This window comes from Haliotis asinina, chromosome 12 (assembly GCF_037392515.1).
Source record: "Haliotis asinina isolate JCU_RB_2024 chromosome 12, JCU_Hal_asi_v2, whole genome shotgun sequence".
Taxonomy (NCBI): domain Eukaryota; kingdom Metazoa; phylum Mollusca; class Gastropoda; order Lepetellida; family Haliotidae; genus Haliotis; species Haliotis asinina.
In genome coordinates this window covers 11876125-11896484 of record NC_090291.1, presented here as the reverse complement: position 1 = coordinate 11896484, position 20360 = coordinate 11876125, and the positions used below count along the sequence as shown (strand labels likewise).

Here is a 20360-nt window from a genome sequence, read left to right as displayed (position 1 = left end):
TGTTGCATAATCAACCACCGTCAGTATATACCTATTACCCTTGTCTGTGACAGGATACAATGGACCAATCAAATCAACAGCTACCCTCTCAAATGGCACTTCAATTGATGGCATTTGTCCCAGTGGTATTTTCCTTACCTTTCCCTTCGGCATGGTACGTTGACAAATATCACAAGACTGAACATGTCTTCTGACATCACCAATTACTCCTGGCCAATAAAACTGTGAGATTACCCTATCTAGAGTCTTCTTGATTCCAAGATGTCCACCCATCAGTGCTTCATGACATACCTTCATTACCTGTGTGCGCAATCCAACCGGTACTACTGCCTGTACAACTTGTTTACCATTGTCCATTTTATTGGAAGTATGCTTCCTATACAGCATATCATTCTCCACAAAGTAAGAGGAAGTACTATGTCGGGTCTCCCTAATCTTACCTTCTTCCACTAATTTTCTTATTTTGTTCAGACTTGAATCCTGATGTTGTAGGGATACGAACTCACCTCGACTCAGTGTCAACCCAACAGGTTCCAATGTCTTCAAGGGTTCCATGCCTACTTGGCGTACTCTTCTCTGGCTCCTTGTCTCTACAGCACCTACTGTTTTAATGTCCTGCTTATCCCACATCAAGTCTGGATCTCCTGGCTCTCTAACTCCGGGAATATTGCCTAATATTAAGTCACAGATTGGTGTGTCCATACATGCTGCTCTCACCATACCCGTGTAAAAGGGCGTATTTACAGTAATCCATGCTACCGGAAGTGTCAAGATCCTGCTATCTGCTAATTTACAAGATTGTGTTTCTGAAGTCAAACATGCATCTTTTACCATTGACCTCCTCACTATTACACCGTTACATCCCGTGTCTCTAAGCACATCTACTGGAGTGTCGTTTACCTTTCCCTGATAAAATGGCATGCGGTGATCTTTGGTAAGCACACTCCCTGAGGCTACATCTGCTTTAGTAACCTCCTCTGAAGTTGCTGCATCACCATCTAGAACTTCATGTATGCAGGGCTCTACTTTTGTGTTATCTGGATGTATTAGAGACATGTTTGTGTTGTCTTCACTCACCTGGATACTTGCCACTTTAAACTTGGGTTTCTTGCACTGTGCTGCCAAATGCCCAGTTTGATTGCAGTTGTAACATGTCCTTTCCTTAATAGGAACAAATTGTTTGGAACAAGTACCATGTTTACCTGATGCGCTACCCTCGACTATTTTCCCTTTGGAAACCTGCTTGTCAGTTTGACCTGGAATAACTGGTCTATTGTATCTTCCATGACTCGTACCTCTAGCTTCTATAAATTGCTCTGCTAGTCTAGCCATTTCCATCGCGTCTTTTGGCTTTCTCTCTCTCAAGAATATACCCAGATCCCTTCCAGTCACATTCAAAATCTGTTCACGCAGCAGCAAATCTCTCACACCTTCGAACGTCTTTTGTGTACCACTTAGTTCAATCCATCTGTTGAAATAGTTCTCAATTCTAACTACAAATTGTGTGAAAATCTCACCTGTTTCAGTTTTAGCAGTCCTAAATTTCTGATGGAATCCATCCTCAGTCATTTCATAGCGTTTAAGTAATGCAGTTTTAACTGCATTGTAATTTTCAGCCTCAAAGGCATTTAACCGGGAGTATACTTCTAAAGCCTTACCTTTCAGCAGAGTACACAGGTAAGCTGCCCAATGGGACGGGTCCCAGCCTTGCGCTGTAGCTACACGTTCAAACCTTTGCAGATATGCATCAATATTGTCATTGTGGTCGTCAAATGGAGGCATTTTAGGCATCTTGGGAATGGCTGCCGATCTATTCTCTCCTACCTGCCCTTCTTGATTTCCTGCCGCACTCTTTTCTAACTTGGCTAGTTCTATTCTTTCATTTGACTGTATTTTACACTTTTCTTTCTCCAATTCTAATCGTTCTCTCTCTCGTTCCCATTCTAACCTTTCTTTCTCCTTTCTTTCCTCCAGTTCTAACTTTTTAATCTCCCGCTCCCTAGCTCTTTCCTCCCGTTCGAGCCTGTCCTTTTCTTTCTCATTCTCCAACTCCATTTGCTCTTTCACAAACACTCTCAAATCATCTTTCTCATACCCTAAACTCTGACCCAGTTTGATAAGTTTGTCAATGTCCATAATTGTCTGTATGAGGGCAAAGCAGGGTACACAAAAAGTCAAACTGTCTGGAATAAATAGGGATCCTACCAAGAATAAAACCGGAGGTGATTTCCCATATATCCCAATGTTCAAAATGTTCACGACGAACCAATGGCCTTAACTGACCAATAACCACAATACACCCTCCACCCTTGAATTCCAAATCATACACTCAAGGACGCAGAAGTGGTGCCGTATGTTCTAACCCTTCTTTATGGACACAAAGATTCTGCAGCGATATACAATCAACAACGCTACATCAAATGCGCTACAGAACACAACTAGGGTTCCCTTTGATAGTGACAAATAATCTAATTATCCCACCGCTGCCACCAAAATGTCACATACCAAAGTAACCACAACAGAAGAATAGTTTGTTTTGCAAAACTTTATTCCTCCCCTTAAGATATAAGTAACCCCAATACCTATACTAAACTAATTCTACAGGTGCAAATACAACTAACTAATCTAATTACCTAACCTAGCTACATATACAGTTCTGTCTACCACTTATATTGCTAAAGTTCTAATAATACTACTACTACTACTAACTACACTAAAATCCTAATACCCTCACTAATATAGATAATGATTACATATAATCCCAATCAGAAACTAAACAATTGAACTAAATAACAATAAAGGAATTTGCCACTCAGAGAGAACACTTTCTCTTTACAATGTAATCAGAATGTCAGTGCACTTTGGTTCCACTTGGTGACGTCATGGTATTTGTGTGGTATCCCTCACACCCAGGCGATGGTTTCCCTCACGGAGTTTAAGGGGCCTGTGTAATGGTTGATGGCTGTGCCATCCACATCTCACATTACTAGGAGATACATGCTCCTTGTACAACAGGGAAGACTCTTGTCTGTCTCCTTACAGGCGGAGATAATACCCCTCTCCTTACTTTAAGGATAACCGGCCAGTTCCGGGACACTACAATACAATATAAGTAACTACAGTTACTCAGTAAGACATGTGTCAATGTCTTATACTTTATGCATGTACTTTACTCCGATTTACATATTTGAAAGTGGAACAGTTTTTGTGGAACGATAACATTCAAATTTTGAATGGCTTTGTGGCTATATAGTGTTACAATATGCACATATATCTAGAAATACTACATCAGTAAAACAATTTCTTGCTACATCTACTCAATCAATAAATACAAAAGTAATAATGATAATAAAAACTTACGCCAGCCAGCGTGAGATGCAATCCCATACAAAAGTTGAACCCATACAGGTGAACACAGTGGTGATTCTGGCTGACTGTGCAGATTACTACCCTTCCTCACTATTTATATTGACCTCCCATACCCAAGCTACTCAACACCTCTCTATTGTTTACAAATTAACACCCCAGCTCTCTGGCCATACCTGGTCACGCTTCCCTGAACATAACCCTGTTCCCATAGTATTACCGAACATAATCTAACAACAACTCCCAACAATATATAACACACTCTAACAATACCATACTACATCTATTTACAGTACCATAAACTAATTATATAAACGAAATCATCTGTGATCTTGACAGTCTACACCTCAACAAAGTATTATTCAAGACATGACACATTCTTAATAACTCCCCTGCCCTTGAAACACCCCTATTAATTTATTGGTCTATATATCTCAATCAGTCCCCACACCACTTCCCTTGTAACGTTCCTAACATTATTCAGCACGTCAAAAAGACACAACAGATGATCGTCTACTACTTAACTTTCACATCCACACACACCTACAATGGACGATCCCACTTGTCTATCATTGATCCCTCGCATACACACACCCCTACAATGGATGATCCCACTTGTCTATCATTAACCCATCGCATACACACACCCCTACAATGGATGATCCCACTTGTCTATCATTTACCCATCACTTCCATACACACATACAATGGATGATCCCACTTGTCTATCATTGATCCCTCACTCCTATACTCATCAACACTATTAGCCCTGGTCCATATGTTGCAGGAAACTTAAACACAATAAATTTGTTTACATGGGTTTAGGACATAGTCAGTGTTTTCTAGGCTACTGAGCAGACACTATGAGCAGACATTATGTACAGACATAACGGCTATAGAGTTTCCAAAACCGGTAACTGAATATCATGACTACTCCACCCTTCACGACTCTGTGCTGTGTTTGTCACAGGTGAAAATTTGTCGAAAGCCCTTAAGAATCTGACTGTAGTATGCACTAGGGTCCCAGTCCGTAAAGTGTTTATAACATTACGACATTCAGAAGTCTATAATAAACTATAAAGTTATGACAGGTCGCAATGTCACAAACGTTTATTGCATCAGAGAAAGAACTCCCATGCTATTCTTATCAACAGTTTCATTAGTGAGCACTGCAGTGTGGAATACTATGCTACTTTAAAGGGGTACTGATGCGCAGCAATTTCCGTGGACTGATTGTTCCTCTTGTTATTGTTTTTTTCCAGTGATTACCTGGATGATATCCCAGAATTCGTGACTGGTTTGTGACCTCTGCTACACAGCTCTTATGCGCAATTGAGAGTTTAATTATAGACAGATCAGCTGAGGTGAAATCATTTTTTCTTCATTACAAATGTATTATGAAAACAAATGAAACACTTTGAATGTTGATCATCTGCCAGTAGTGGAAATGGTAAAAAAACTATTAGGACGGAAAAATAATGAAGCCAGTGTACGTCTTTATATTTTGTCTCATAACCCTAATTAGTTTATTGTCATATTTGTATGACTTTGAAAATTAATAAAAGAACACACAGTCTGCTTATACTTATAGTAAATTTCTAACATGAATGTAACATTTAAACATTGAACCAAGACCAATCCACACTGCCAATGTGGATCCTATTTCACACACGCCCTACATGCGATCAAGTGTGTGTTTTCTGTCATATAGATTCTGCTGAATGCTACAACAAACAAATTAAAACAAAATGCAAACAATGAATTGAAAACAGACTTATGTTATAGCAACAACATCAGGCTACTACCTTGTTCAGGAATGCATCCATCAATACCCAGATAAAGAACAATATTCCATTGCTCTGCAGCTGGTAAATAATCCTGCTCTATGTCGCGTGTCTTACAACATTCTAATTTGAGAAAAGGTGACACATCGGCCTTTTGACAAATCCGCTGTAGAGGATAAAAGTAATAAATAAATCAGTGTGTTATCGGTTAATCCTTTGATTGATGTTTGTTTTTGTAACACAGCTGATAAACCCTTACATGCACATATTACGTAATATGTAATACCTTTGCCACATCAGACCTTTATTAACAATGTGGAGTATTTACTCCATACAGAGAAATCCCAAATCCTTTATCGGGCAATCTGAGTGGTGTCACCACTAATTAAACCTGTTATAAATTCATTAACTGACCATCAAGTGAATGATGAATGAATAACATATGTAGGTTTATACCATCAAATGGGAGTTACAGCAAGGAAGATGTAATCTCTGTGTTGCATTTGTTGGGTTCACATTAATTTCAGACTTGCTGTGCGGATGCGCAAAGCGTGTAAAAATATCTACTGGCTAAGTTCCGCTTTGGTCATACGTTTACCTATAGTGTAAATACACTCAAAACAAAATGATAAAATTATGATTATTCACGAGTGACAACTGTTCACAGCTGATTAAATATATCGATTTGCATATGATTTTCAGTTATTGATGTCCTATTTTGGTTGCAGCTGCATCAGAAATGTGTGTTTTCTTAGTTGTGAGAAGGGGATGTGCGGGAAGAACGGTGGTGGTGAGATGTGTTTATACAAGAACTTATTCACATAAATTAAGCTATTTATTTCACTACTCCCGGTCTTTGGTGCATACAAGTATAAAAATAAGTTGTAATAGACATAAAACTATATATTTGGTTTGATTGTTCGTTTTCTTTACAGTGTCCTAACACTATCGGTAAGCTTACGACCAAAGCAGGAGTTAGCCAGTAGATATTTTTTTACAGGCTCAGCGCATGTGCACAGCGAGTCTTAGATTAATGTGAAACCAATGAATGCAGCCTGAAAACACTTATGGGCAGAAACTGTTTTGAGGATATCAACGGAACTTTGTTGTTACATAAGGAATACATACAGGCATTTGCCCTGTACTTGGATAAATAGGTGTAATCAGGGGTTTTTTTACATAAGAAAATTTTCAGATTTCTCTACCAATAGCAAAGTCGTTGTTTTTAGTTTACAAATACAAATAAATAACTTTGCGTTTTTATTATCATAGAATATACACCAGGGTACCTACCATAGCTACCAAAATTTACATCCGGTTTCTGCTATGACAGCTGGGCCAACCCTCAAAACTATCTAAATATAAAGCTTTGCAATCTTTTGGACTTATATGAAACAACTGGCTTGCTACGTGCCTGTAGACATATTTTTAAATGACATGATTAAATATTGAGGTAAAAAACACAGAAATAGGATCAAATTGGATCAGTCACTATACCATCCAGGCATCAGAAAAAAAACTACACTGCTGGGATGTTTTGCTATATTCAGACAAGGAATACCATGAATATTTTTAAATAACGGCATATGATGGGCATCAAGCCTCCTGGTTAACGAAAATCTGCTAATATGGACAGGAGCCCAGGCCCTTTGTCCGTCACAGTCTAGGGAGTACGTGCTGACCAATTTGCAGCTTGGTTTCATAATTAGACTGTTGGCAAGAAACATTATTCGCTCCGCATCAGGGCCCCTTTAAGTACCAGCTAAACTTATGATGAAATAACTGACTATTGTTTCTTAAAAACAAATTTTTCCCAAAATGTTGGTAACAACTAGACCTGTTTGCTTGACTTTTGAACTTAATATAGCATAAGCGATTACAGTTTTGACATGGTATCAGCAATACAGAGACAGTTCAGAAGGAAAACGCGGGTTGTTCAGATGTGATGTCTCCTTGACAATATCCCAGCCATGTAGCTCGGAGACATTTCAGAAAGAGAAAGTGAGTAGTTTAAATGAGACATTGACTTAACGATGTTGCAGCTATATATCAATGAGACATTTCAGAAGACCCTTGACAAGAAATGGTCCATACACATTGTTGTATTTACATCTACACATTTTGAACTGCAAAGGAAACGCAACTGTTTTTAGTCAAGTTTTTACTTTTATGAGACTTCATTTTGCTGTTCAAAATGAACATATAGTGAGTGAGTGAGTGAGTTCAGTCTTACGCCACACTCAGCAATATTCAAGCTATATGGTGGCAGTCTGCAAATAATCGAGTCTGGACAAGACCATCCAGAGATCAACAGCATCAGCATCGACCTGCGCAATTGGGAAACGATGACGTGTCAACCAAGTCAGCAAGCCAGACCACCTGATCCTGTTAGTCGCCTCTTACGACAAGCATAGTCGCCTTTTATGGCAAGCATGGGTTGACCTATTCTACCCCAGACCTTCATGGGCCTATGGACATAAAGGGATTAAGAGAATAAGCACATGGTTGGCTGTACAATTTCTGATCTAATAATTTCATATTCGTTGTCATGACCTCAGCAGATCAGTGACTTGCTTGAATGCATTTTAAAAGACTTCAGGTGTTTCTTTCAGCTTGCCCTTTGGGTGTAAAGATTTATGAAAAGTATCCATAGTAAGCCTGGACTGACTGTAAGGATGTCATAAAAATAGATTAATTTACTTATTGAAAACAAAATTGCCTGTCAAAAGTCCTAACAAGGTTGTACTGGCTATGGTACCATCAATATGAACCTGGGGGCCATGATACAAAATGAATATATGTTAAACGTGTATCTTTTCATCCAGCATCTCAGGTGTGGGACTTTGTCCGAGGAGTCTGCTAGTGTCACACTTGCATGATACACACATGTTAAATGAATTGAGTTTCCCTCACAAACTAAAACAAGATGGTCTCCTTTGCCACTATTCAGTTTGAAGAACTATACAACTACTTTCTGGGCAATATTTAATGACTGGTTGCTCATGTTTCTTCCTTACGCTGCAATGATTAATTATCTGCTTGACCTTCATCCATTGATGGGACAGTCGGGTAGCCTAAGTGTTAAATTGTGTCTTTTCATGTTGAAGACTCAGGTTTGATTCCCCATACAGTGTGTGAAGACAGTTTCTGGTGTTCCCCGCCATGGTATTGCTAAAAGTATCAGCAAGTCAGAGGCACAAACACTTCTAATGATGTTAAGAATGAAACCATTTTAAGGCTCTCTATGAAAACTTCTTTCACAAAAGCCTTTCATGTTTTTATGCATTGAAGCTAACGTGTCTAGTTTTCCCACTGAATGTCTCTCTACAGTGAATATATCAAAGGTGTCAGGCAGGCTCCTCTCCATCATAAAACATGAACAACAGGCTTCACTGCCTTCGAACAACGTACTTGGATACAATGACACTTTTTAGCACATAAATAGAAATAGAAACGTAAAATGCAGAAAAAGTCATAAATTTGATGTGGACCTTAGTCTCCTTTCACAAGCCACTAAAATGATCGTAAGTCACAAAGGTAACCTTAGTGCAATGGGAATTTAGGATAAGGGTACAATGTGTGAAGCCCGTTTCACCCTTCCGAGACCTAAAACCAAGACATAAAACCAACTTCACCCACCCACTAACATCACGCTTCAGCTGATTGTAAGATGAGGTGAAATGGCGCATAAAATCCCTTTAAAAGTTGCATTAACAAACACACATGAATGCACATATATGTGCAGCTGTCAGTATTAACAAAGAATACTGACAGTTAGCACACTTAGATACAGTTAGATCAGCTTGACATGGATACACAGATACCCCTCCCAAACACAGTATACTGACTACCACTTATAAATTCATCCCCTTAATGAAAAGCACATGGCAGGGAAACAACAAGTACAGTGGAAGCTGTCTAAACCGGCACTCATTGGGACTGAAGAAATATTCTGTTTTAGGTAATGTGTCGGATTGTAGAGCTGGGTACAAGCCATGGATGGGGCTGAGATTCCATGCCGGTGTTGAGAACTTGCCGGATCGGTTTTAACAGCTTCCACTGTACCATCTTTCAATGTCTTTTGGTATGGGTTGTTTTCTATTCGTTTACGTTCTTAAAACAACACTTCATGGTCTGTTGACCACAGATTACACAATGATAAAGAAGCGACATCCCTATAATCTGAAACTGGACTCTTGAAAGAAGAAAAAGGGGTGTATAGAGGTATAAAATGATTTTATTAATTGAAATTAAAAGACATTTCATGTCTTAATGGGAAGATTATTAGGAAGAATGATTGGGATGTATACATTTGATGCCTAACTTATGTACACAGTGTAAATTACACAATTGTTCAGAATATTTTAACAACTAATACTTGTTTACATGAGACTGGAATTAGAGAATGACCATTATGCACATTTTGCAAACAGGCACGAGAGTCTGTATGGCATCTACTGTGTGAAAGTAGTTTTGTCAAGGTAGTGAGGACCGAATTGTCCTCAGAGCTATGGATATTGGGTGAAGGACAAATTGAAGTAACACTAGAAAATATATTATTTTGTTTTAAGAAGAAAAATAACAAGTCTCTAAACATTATCTGCTGAAAAGTAAAGAAGAATATTTACACTATGAGCAAAAGAGAAGTTAAACCAAACTTTCACCGATCAAAAGTGAAACGTTTTATACTTCAAAATGTGTAAATTTATTGCCCTTGCACATGGTGACCAAGCTAAGATGTATCTCTTGGAAATAAAAGCTTATCCTTATATTTTGACATGTTAGGCCATTTATAAAAATAATTACTACTAAAAGAAGAACATTCATTGGCCAGTGCTTTACATCTAAATAAAGAATGGATTTCATATTGGATATACTTATCTTCCTACTCGACTAAATATTCTTACAACAGTTAATCAAGATCACTGTAGCCTTGGTGAGGTGGTTTCATTATAAGAAAAGGGGTGCATTTTTTCATCCTAATTAGTCAGCTTTGCTTTCATTCACGATTGGTGATGTAGCAAATAGAGATGTAGAGACTAAACCTTTGGAATAATCCTGATAATGCCTGTTGGATCCAAGCTCTAAAGAATCAGCTCATTTTGGGAAACAATAACTGATTATTGTATAAATTCATTTTGAGCATTGTGGAAAGATGAAACCCAATGAAAAGTGAAGCAGTTCATCCATATGCTTGTTACAAAATTATGTCACCTTGTTTATAAAAACTTTGAAAACACGTATTTACCTTCCATTATTGCAAATTTGCGCAAAATCAAGTTGACTTGAAGAAATGTTTGTTCAGATATTGACATAATTGATGTTATTCATCCATTCAGTCCTCTTGAGATATCCAAAAAGATATGAAAGCCAGTTATCCTTTTCACTCCCTTAACAAACACATCTATGGGTGTGTCCCTGTCATGTTGTGTAACTAGGACACATATGGGTTCCTTTCAATGCCACAACATATAATTCTGACATATTTTCATCCTGATTTTGCAAAAATGTTAGGCAGCAGTATTCCTGTTATATAGCATCCATACAAAACGTTTACTACTAACGTGTACTCTGTGACAGATGTAGTTTACTTGAACTGTGATGATATTATCAGAAATTGCACATGGTAAATTTCCTCTACCAAATAAAGCAAACAAGAAAATTAAAGGTAGAATGATCCAAAGAGGAATTCCCTGCACTGGTTGTTGCTCTTCTTACTGATTAATATTCCCTTGACTACCTGCATGATATTCAAAAAATTGTTACAATCTCTGCAATTGGTAGTAAAAGGACATATCCTTACACTGATTAACAAAGATGAAGTACAGTTTCAAGGTGGATACCTGCCTAGTCCCCCTGTCCATCATGGTTGAATGACTCACCACCTGAAGGATATATGATGTACATGTAGTTAGATTATAAGCATGGAACATGAATCACTCTGGATCAGTGCCCCTTTAATTGAGTGAGTGAGTTGAGTTTTACGCCGCACTCAGCAATATTCCAGCTATATGGCAGCGGTCTGAAAATAATCGAGTCTGGACCAGACAATCCAGTGATCAACAACGTGAGCATCGATCTGCGCAATTGGGAACCGATGACATGTGTCAACCAAGTCAGCGAGTCTGACCACCCGATCCCATTAGTCGCCTCTTACGACAAGCTTAGTCACCTTTTATGGCAAGCATGGGTTGCTGAAGGCCTATTCTACCCCGGGACCTTCACGGGTGCAGTGCCCCTTTAAATCTGCGGTGTTGGGCCCCAACTGTGTGAATGTGACTAAATGATAAACATGCATTATATGGGACTATATGATATCACCAGGATACCACTGGCTTTTCAAATAATACATAGTGCAATATTGTATTTGAGAACTGGTCTACTGAGCAAAAGAATATAACAATAAGTTACTTCTTCCCTGCTGTAACCTTTCGTGGTATGAAACCATGCATGATATTTATCACCATTCACTTGATGGTGTGACCCCACTCTGATTAAGTGACAAAGGTTCCCATTTTCCCATCTGACATACTTAACATTATGAATTAAGGTCTGAAATGAAGATTTATTAGATGTTCTGTAACATGGGCACGGAAGAGAAAGCAAGAGGAATGTTAGACAAGGTAAAAAAAAAATTAATCAAAGGATTCACCAAAAACATACTGTTTGATTAATAACTTTTATCTTACATGACAGATTTGTGTTAAGGTAGTGATTATGTACATAGATTTACTAATGTACACATAATACACCGACATTCCATCGCAAGTTTCCCTTGTAAATGTAAAGCCCTTCATAGGATTAATCGCTGATACATGGTTGACTGCTCACTTTGGGGGGGGGAAAGAGAGAGAGAGAGAGAGAGAGAGAGAGAGAGAGAGAGAGAGAGAGAGAGAGAGAGAGAGAGAGAGAGAGAGAGAGAGAAATGGGGTCAAATAATAATAGTTCATTAACTAATAATCGTCCATTCATATTGCACATGACTCAATGAATATTTCATGCTCTAAATGCACAGAAAAGATAGGTATGGGAAGCTAAGGTCATTAGTTCTGTACATGACATGTAGGGGTTGGGGTGGGGGTGGGTCACTTACTTTATTGTACATAAATCCATTTGCTTTGGACATAAATTTTACAGGGGTCATTCATATTGTACATGCTTCTCCACAAAAATCATCATCACCTCCTGTAGCCAAAAACTATGAATTATTTCATATCCAAATGGTGTAGATAGATGCTCATGCTGTTGACAACTGGACTGTCTGGTTCAGACTCAGTTATATTCAAACCACCACCATAAAAGTGGAATAATGCTGAGTGTGGCATAAGTCTAAACTCACTCACACATAACATGACAAATAATTTGCACTATTAACACACAAAAAAAAATCAAATGGGTTTATATTTTCATTATGAACTGTTTACATGATGAGCATCAGTAGGATAAATCTTCAATGAAATGTATCAGCATGTTTCACTGTTTTGTATCAACAATGTCACAGCTGTCACTCATTGTGCATTATCACAATGCCTCCCTGAACAACAGGTGCCCCAAACAATATCTATCAGCTTTTATTGACACCAGCACAAATACATAAACAGGCTCTAAACAGTAAAATTCAACAACTAATGCATGTTAAACATTGTTATAAGTTACTGCTGCTTGTAACAGTGTTTATCACAATTCATAAGCATATGTTGTACAATGTTTAACTTTTTAAATCATGTTTACAGCCAAAAGGGGTTGTGTGTAGTGTCACAATGGCTACTGATTAAAGTAAGTCATGTATAGAGACGTGGAAAAACTCTGAATTACTTGATTGATTGATACAAGACTGTGTCAGATGAACTCTTTTTATCAATGGTTGGTTCAACTAGTGAAAAGGTATTTTTTTTCAATCTGGCATTTTTGGAATATTGTGTCACTCTGTAAATAACTGAGCTGATTCGTTTGATGTTTGATGCTGCACTTAGCATTATTCCAGCTATATGGCCGCCATCTGTAAATAATCGAGTCTGGACCAGACAATCTGTGATAAACATCATAAGCATCGATCTACGCAACTGGGATACGTTGATGTTTGTCAACCAAGTCAGCGAATCTGACTACCCAATCCCATTAGTCACCTGTTACGACATATATGGGTTACTGAAGACCAATTCTAGCCTGGATCTTCACAAGCTGAGATGAGATAACAGAGTCATTTAGTTGGATAACGACTGTATGCATCATTAAAAAAGAAGAACAAACATTTTTTTAAAGGTCTAGAAAGTCAATTTTACTGGATGAAAAAGTTTCACAGTTACCCAGTGGTTTTCCAAAACCCAAGAGCTATATCCATGTTACAACAAAACTTCTGATTTACAACATTTAGGATTTAACAAAACTATGGCTTTGTATTGAAGATCCAGTGATAGTGCACAACTGGCTGTACCATGGTGTACCTATGTGTTAAGTATGGACACCAGGAAAACATATACCTTTTGTAGAGTGAAAATGACAGTACCTGTGTAGACACAATGTTTCATTTAAGCATTCGACACTCTCAAATCTTGTTGTAAGCCCAGTTTCTTTACCCAACATGATGAAAGTTAATATGCTACAAAGCAGCAGGCCATGAAATAGATAAATCATGTTGGATTTTGAAGACTGACATTTTTAAACAGCAGCTGCAACCTGAGATTATTTATTACATTATGCACAAAATGCTTCAACTGTTTTGATGACGGGTTGGAGGAACACAACTCAAATGACACTCAAAATATTCTACTCGTAACTTATAGCCTGAGTTATTGAGGTTTTCTCGTAGCTTATAGCCTGAGTTACTGAGGTTTTCTTTACACTGCCATTAACAACATTCCAGCAATTCCACAACATGGGACACCAGAATGGGCTTTACACATCTTGTGCCATACAATAAGCTAGAGAAAGCTTTAACCACTAGGCTACCCCATTGCCCCTGCAGCTTATAGAACACTGAGTGACTGATTACCTACAGTCATAATAATGGGGTGTTTAATGAAACTTCTTTTGACTAGTATATTGTTTCACTGGACAGTCCTCCATACAGCTGTGTTTTGTTTCTACAATCGTCACTTTCGTTCTTTGCATGGTCATCCTGTGGTGACCGATGCCAATCCCTAAATGGCCCTGCTTTTGTTTGCCATAGGGTTAAAAAGTAGTGGCTTATTTGTTCAGCTCTAACTAAAGACATGCCTTTATAGTTGCTTGTGGTTCGCATTGACCTCCCCTAATCACAAAAGCTTCAGAACAAATTGGTTTCATTAGACCAACCAAACAATTGACCATGATACATATTCAGCTGCCCTTTTCTAATCGTCCAGAGTACTGTGACAGAAATTTATCAACATGGTTTTGAACTTTTATAAAATTTATAAGTATGATATATTTGTGTTAGCTGAAAAAAGAGTTAGTAATAATATTCATCAGTTTGGAACCAGCTTTGGAAAGATTGCCACTTGTCATGACAGCATCCCTGTTTTTAGTCATGAACATGAACGCCAAATTACCAGCTGATACTGGTAATGCACTAAACATCTATCTAATGATCTTTAAGTGACCGGGACGCTGTCAAATTGAAGGACTATAACAGACAGCGACAAATACTACCAATATAAAGTCATGTTTCGTATCAGTATGTACCTCTCTCCGAACTGGTCGACAGCTTCTATGTAAAAATACCGCACCGGCAGGAAAAACTCCGATTTCAGTCCGGGGCCCCAAACTCGAGAGTTCCTGAGGGATACCGCTCGTGGGGCTTCTGACTTTGGTAACCCCGAATCTCCGACAACTGTGTGAAAGAAGATCATCAGCAAGATGGCAGATAATCGTTTGCGACACATTCCGAAACTTGCCATTGCAAAACACCTCTCTCATAAGTCGTTCTCAGTAACTGACACTCAGCCACGCCGGCAAACTTATCCCTCCCAGATGTAAACAGACGACACAGTACACGGATTCTGTTATAGTGGGGAGAAACTAGCCAATCACAACATTGTTTTCAAAGAGGATTATCCAATGAAATCAACTTTAACAAATCATTGGTAACAGGTTGTATGAATTTAACACCCAACACATTCAATGAGACCGTTGCTCAGACAGGTGCGTCCAAGCACGCGTGATTCTAATTTCGACTCAGTCGGTGTGAATAGAACACTTGCAAACTGTATACGCTAGCCTTCTCAAACGATGATAATACTTATGACATGTATGTGAATGATCCTCTGGTTACACTGATGTGAAAGCAGACATTGAAATCCATTACGAATCACATTCACAAGCTTAAATGTAAGTTAACCAAATTGGTTGTTTGATGAAGGCAGACATGTGTACGTTTTAACTTTGGTCAAATGGAGATAAGATATTTTACGTGCGCTTTAAAAGGTTTTGCTTCCATTACACAGATAGAAGGCTAAATAAAAATGTGAAACGTTTCTCGGCCATCGGTCTCCGTCACTTTTATTCGCGCACGTTACAATTTTTATTGTCATTTAAAAAAATAATTTTGTATCTCGATCATCCATTTGCCCACTATAAGCATGAGTCTCAGTAAGAATGAGTGTGACTGAATCTACAACTCTTTAATTAACACGTGCTAAACTTCACAAACAAGATTTCTGAGAGAACAAAAAAATGTGTTTCTCCCTCGTCACTTTTTTCTATAATAAATTTACAAAATAGTCCAACCACCGTCACTTTTGAAAAAAAAACGTGCCCGAGAAACATATAATTTGTTTTGGCAGGCTCATCACAAAACTTCATACATTATATTACTCGATCAGTACACCTCTTATTACTCGATCAGTATACCTCTTATTACTCGATCAGTACACCTCTTATTACTCGATCAGTATACCTCTTCTGAGTGAGAAACAAACAACCCCCCCCCCCCAAAAAAAAACAACAACAAACAAACAAAAACAAACAGACAAACAAACAAAAACAACAAAACAAAAACAAAAAAAAAAACCCACTGCAACTCGTTAAAGGTGTAATGCATCTCCTGTTTTCTGAATGGTAAGAATATGTAGTTGTTTTTCTACCTTCCTCATCTCATTTTAATATTTTCTGTACATACATCCCACTTACTTACCCGTGAAAGTCCGGGCTACAATTAGCCTTCAGTAACCCATGCATGTCGTAAGAGGCGACTAACTGGATCGGATGGTCAGACTCGCTGACTTGGTTGACACACGTCATCGGTTCCCAATTGCTAAGATCGATGCTCATGCTGTTGATCACTGGACTGTTTGGTCCAGACGTGATTACTTACAGACCGCCGCTATATAATAGTAGCTGGAATATTGTTGGGTGCGTTGTAAAATAGAACTCACTCATTCACTCGCTCAGGCCAGACTCTATAATTGTTGATCGCCATGATACAACTAGCTCAAGGCCTCCATACAGCTGGAATATTGCTGAGTGCGGCGTAAAACAAAACTAACTCACCTTTGCTGTAAACCGAACCTTATAAGAACACGTAAGCAGAAAGGTGTGGTATTGGGGACGAATCTCTGTTCGCTCCGATTATGCTTCAAGGTGTGTCCGCACCATGCTTCGTGTTCACTGGTTTTGCCTAAATGCGGAACCTTACATACAAGCTGCGCTAAACCCAACTCATTCACTCATTCACTAACCCTGTATCATAATTCCACTTGTTCTTGGGTCATTGTGCATCTATTCTGTCTCATACTGAAAAAGTTTACATTCGATGTGTGTATAGATGTTACATTTAACGAAATGACTGAAATTTTCACTAACGTCACGAAATGACTGATTTCCCAATCTGACTGTAACATATATAAGGTTACATCGAAGATTTATTTCTCCACTAACTTGGGGAACCAACTGCATACTTAAAGGTCACATGCAACCCAAAAATCAACAATAATTAAAAGACAAATATCACTTATTCATGACATATACTATACATAGCTGCCTGTAAAAAACAACAACAAATAAACAAAATTATAAGCCTACAATCGCGATTCAAAAGTGCAAAATTTTGTACTTGGGCTTACTTCCCTCGAAACGAAGTTCTCGGGAGACCGAACCCAGTCATAGCGGGTGGATGTGCACTCAAGTGTAACGACGGCTTCCGATTGACTGGTTCATCTTCTGATACGCTGAGGGCTCATTGTGTGTACAGAAAGATGATCTGTTTGATGAACTTCATGCGTTGTATGGAATCATATACTTTTGTCAAACAAAATCATATACACTAGAAGTAGTTGTTATCCATAAAGAATGTATATAGAGATGCTCGCTTTTGTAAATACATGTTCTCTGAATTTGCGTTCGACCCGATTAAAAATCATCTCAGTAGAGATGGTGAACTACTGGCTGGAAAATGTCATTCGTCCACGTACAAAGCAGGACTTGAAGCTGACAAGAGCTTGTATCAGTTTCCATCAGATCCAGTCATCAGAGAAATATGGATGTACATGTAGTTTGTTCGCAACCCACAGACATAAAAACATGTCATGTGTACAGGTATCACACCTGCCTAGTTACATAGTGCGGCAAGGACAGGACTCGGGTGCACGAGTCATAAATCAATTTATGTTATTTATGGCGTATAGCCTGATAGGTGTTAAGTACAAATTCATTAATGTAGATGATTTGCACAACGATCATACACTGAATTGCTGAAAAGCATGCACAAATATTGTACATGTGAACAGCTGGTGTCAAGTTTTGTTGAGAAGTCGCCAATTTTCATGCACTGATTTTCATCATTTGTTTGAACTCATGACAATAATATTTCCAACGTTACTAATTTGTTGTATAATACGTCAGTTCATGTGTACACAGTACCTTTGAACAGTACGGAAAATATTGCAAACGTCAGTTTAGAACAGTTGCTTGAAGGTGAGTGGATATATTTACACTAGTGAGTGAAAACTTCTGAAAGGAAGTGAGTTTAGTTTTACGCCGCATTCAGCAATATTCCAGCTATATTGCGGAGGTCTGTAAATAATCGACTCTGGGCCAGACAATCCAGTGATCAACAGCAAGAGCATCGATCTACGCAATTGGGAACCGATTACATAAGTCAACCAAGTCAGCGAGCCTGACCATCCGATCCCATTCATAACACTTTGGCTACCATTCAATTTAAAGTTATAATTCCTATTGATACGAACGTTTAAGAGAATAATGGGTTCGGGTATGTCACATGGATCTACGCTGAACGATATATTACAGCTGAGCGCAACAATTTACATGAGTTCGGGTATGTCACACGGATCTACGCTGAACTATACATATGGAAATTAATTAAGCAACACCAAATTCAAAGACACATAAAAACTTAACAAAGTTTAACGAAGTAATTTTGATGATTGATTATTCAATTTTGATGTATTGACATACAGCATGAGCTTTTCATGGGTTGATATGACGCGCGTGAAGCTTGCACAGCGCACGTGCATTGCTTTAACCTCAACTTTCGAAAAATGCACTTTTTCCCTGGGGTGTTTACAAGCGCAGGTTGTCGATTGCATTCGGTTTTTCATTCATTTCAATGTCATGGCACGTAGGAAATTATCAGAGGCCACTCGTTGGCAAATAATCGGCATGAGGAATGCTGGTATGTCTCTAAGACAAATCGGGACTCAAATCGGACGACATCATTCCATAATTTCAAAACTTTTGAAAAAATACCGGGCCACTAATGAAGTTAAAGACCTGCCTAGACCAGGAAGACCCAGGAAGACCACAGTCCGGGAGGACAGAGCTTTACTGAGACTTGTACGGCGCAGGTCCTTCGACTCGAGCTCTCGGTTGAGACAGGAGTGGCTTCCAGGGAGACCCATCTCGAACAGGACTGTTCGGAATCGTCTGAAAGCTGCAGGATACCGGGCAAGGAGGCCAATCAAGCGACCCAGACTGTCTCCAGCCCATAAGGCAGCCCGACTGGCCTGGTGTAATGACCGTTTGCACTGGAACATTGCCTCTTGGAGGAAGGTCCATTTCTCAGATGAGAGCCGGTTCTTGCTGCACATGGTGGACGGTCGTACTCGGGTCTGGAGGCAGAGGAACACAGCAATGGCTCCACGGAACATCCAGGAGACTGTGGCCTTTGGGGGAGGTTCCGTTATGGTATGGGGGTGCATTTCCATGAACTGCAAGTTGGATATCATTACCATCCGTGGCAACCTTAACGGTGTTCGTTACCAACAGGAGGTTCTTGACAGGGCTGTGGTACCTCATTTTGAGAACCATCCTCTGGCAACGAGACCCATATTTATGGACGACAATGCTAGACCTCACAGGGCGCATGCTGTAAATGATTTTTTGCGGCAAAATGCAATTGACAGAATTCCATGGCCTGCCATGAGCCCTGACCTCAACCCCATTGAACATTTGTGGGACTTTATTGGCCGTCGTGTGAGGCAGAGAGACCCACCAGTCCATAATCTCAACGAATTGACGGCTGCCCTGCATGAGGAGTGGAACAGGATCCCCCAGAATCAGATCCGGAGACTCATCCAAGGAATGAGGAGGCGTCTGGAATCGGTGGTGCGTGCGCAGGGAGGACACACTAGATATTGATGAAAGTCGGTGTGCAGACTCTCAGATGACTGTTCTTTCTTTCCATGTGACATTTGTGTTAATACACCTGACAACAACGTCTGTGGATGAATAGTAAATTGTGTCCATTTTTTCATGAATTTAAGACAGTTTTAAGAATTTGGATTTCGTTGCAATAAAGCAAAGTCTTAATACTTTTTCCCTTTAAGTTGTTTGTCAGAGATCGTCTGTTGAATAAAAAAGTGTCAAACTATATCAACCCGGCATATTTTGATTGTCAGAACACTTCAAAGTTGCTCCAATAGAAAAAATTGGGGTGTTGCTTGATTAATTTCCAGGTGTATATATACTACATACAGCAGAGCGCAACAACTATATGAGTTCAGGTAAGTCAGAGCAATACCTGTCATATATAATTATTTATTGCATAACGACCCTGTTTTAGTTCACATCGTTATATACAGGGGACATGGTGACGACCTCTTTTTCTCGGTTCGTTGATTCTTTCTTTGTGCTTCAATAATATCTATGGCCAAACGCGCGAATGCTTGAACAGATCTGGGTGTTATTTCACTCAAAATCTGTAAGCGATGACACAACGAAGGTTGTACATAACGGATGGAACATACGAGATAGTAATTTGTTTTTCGTACA

The 20360-nt window shown here is 39.0% G+C and overlaps 1 protein-coding gene across 1 annotated transcript in view; it reads right to left on the bottom strand.

The window, feature by feature from the left end:
- Positions 1-15113, bottom strand: part of LOC137257851 (protein O-glucosyltransferase 2-like) — a 32193-nt gene extending 17080 nt beyond the window's left edge. The window contains exon 1 of the mRNA XM_067795334.1: positions 14814-15113. Coding sequence (XP_067651435.1) covers positions 14814-15028 — 215 coding nt within the window. The 5' untranslated portion in view covers positions 15029-15113. The remainder of the gene's footprint in view (positions 1-14813) is intronic.
- Positions 15114-20360: the final 5247 nt, after the last annotated feature.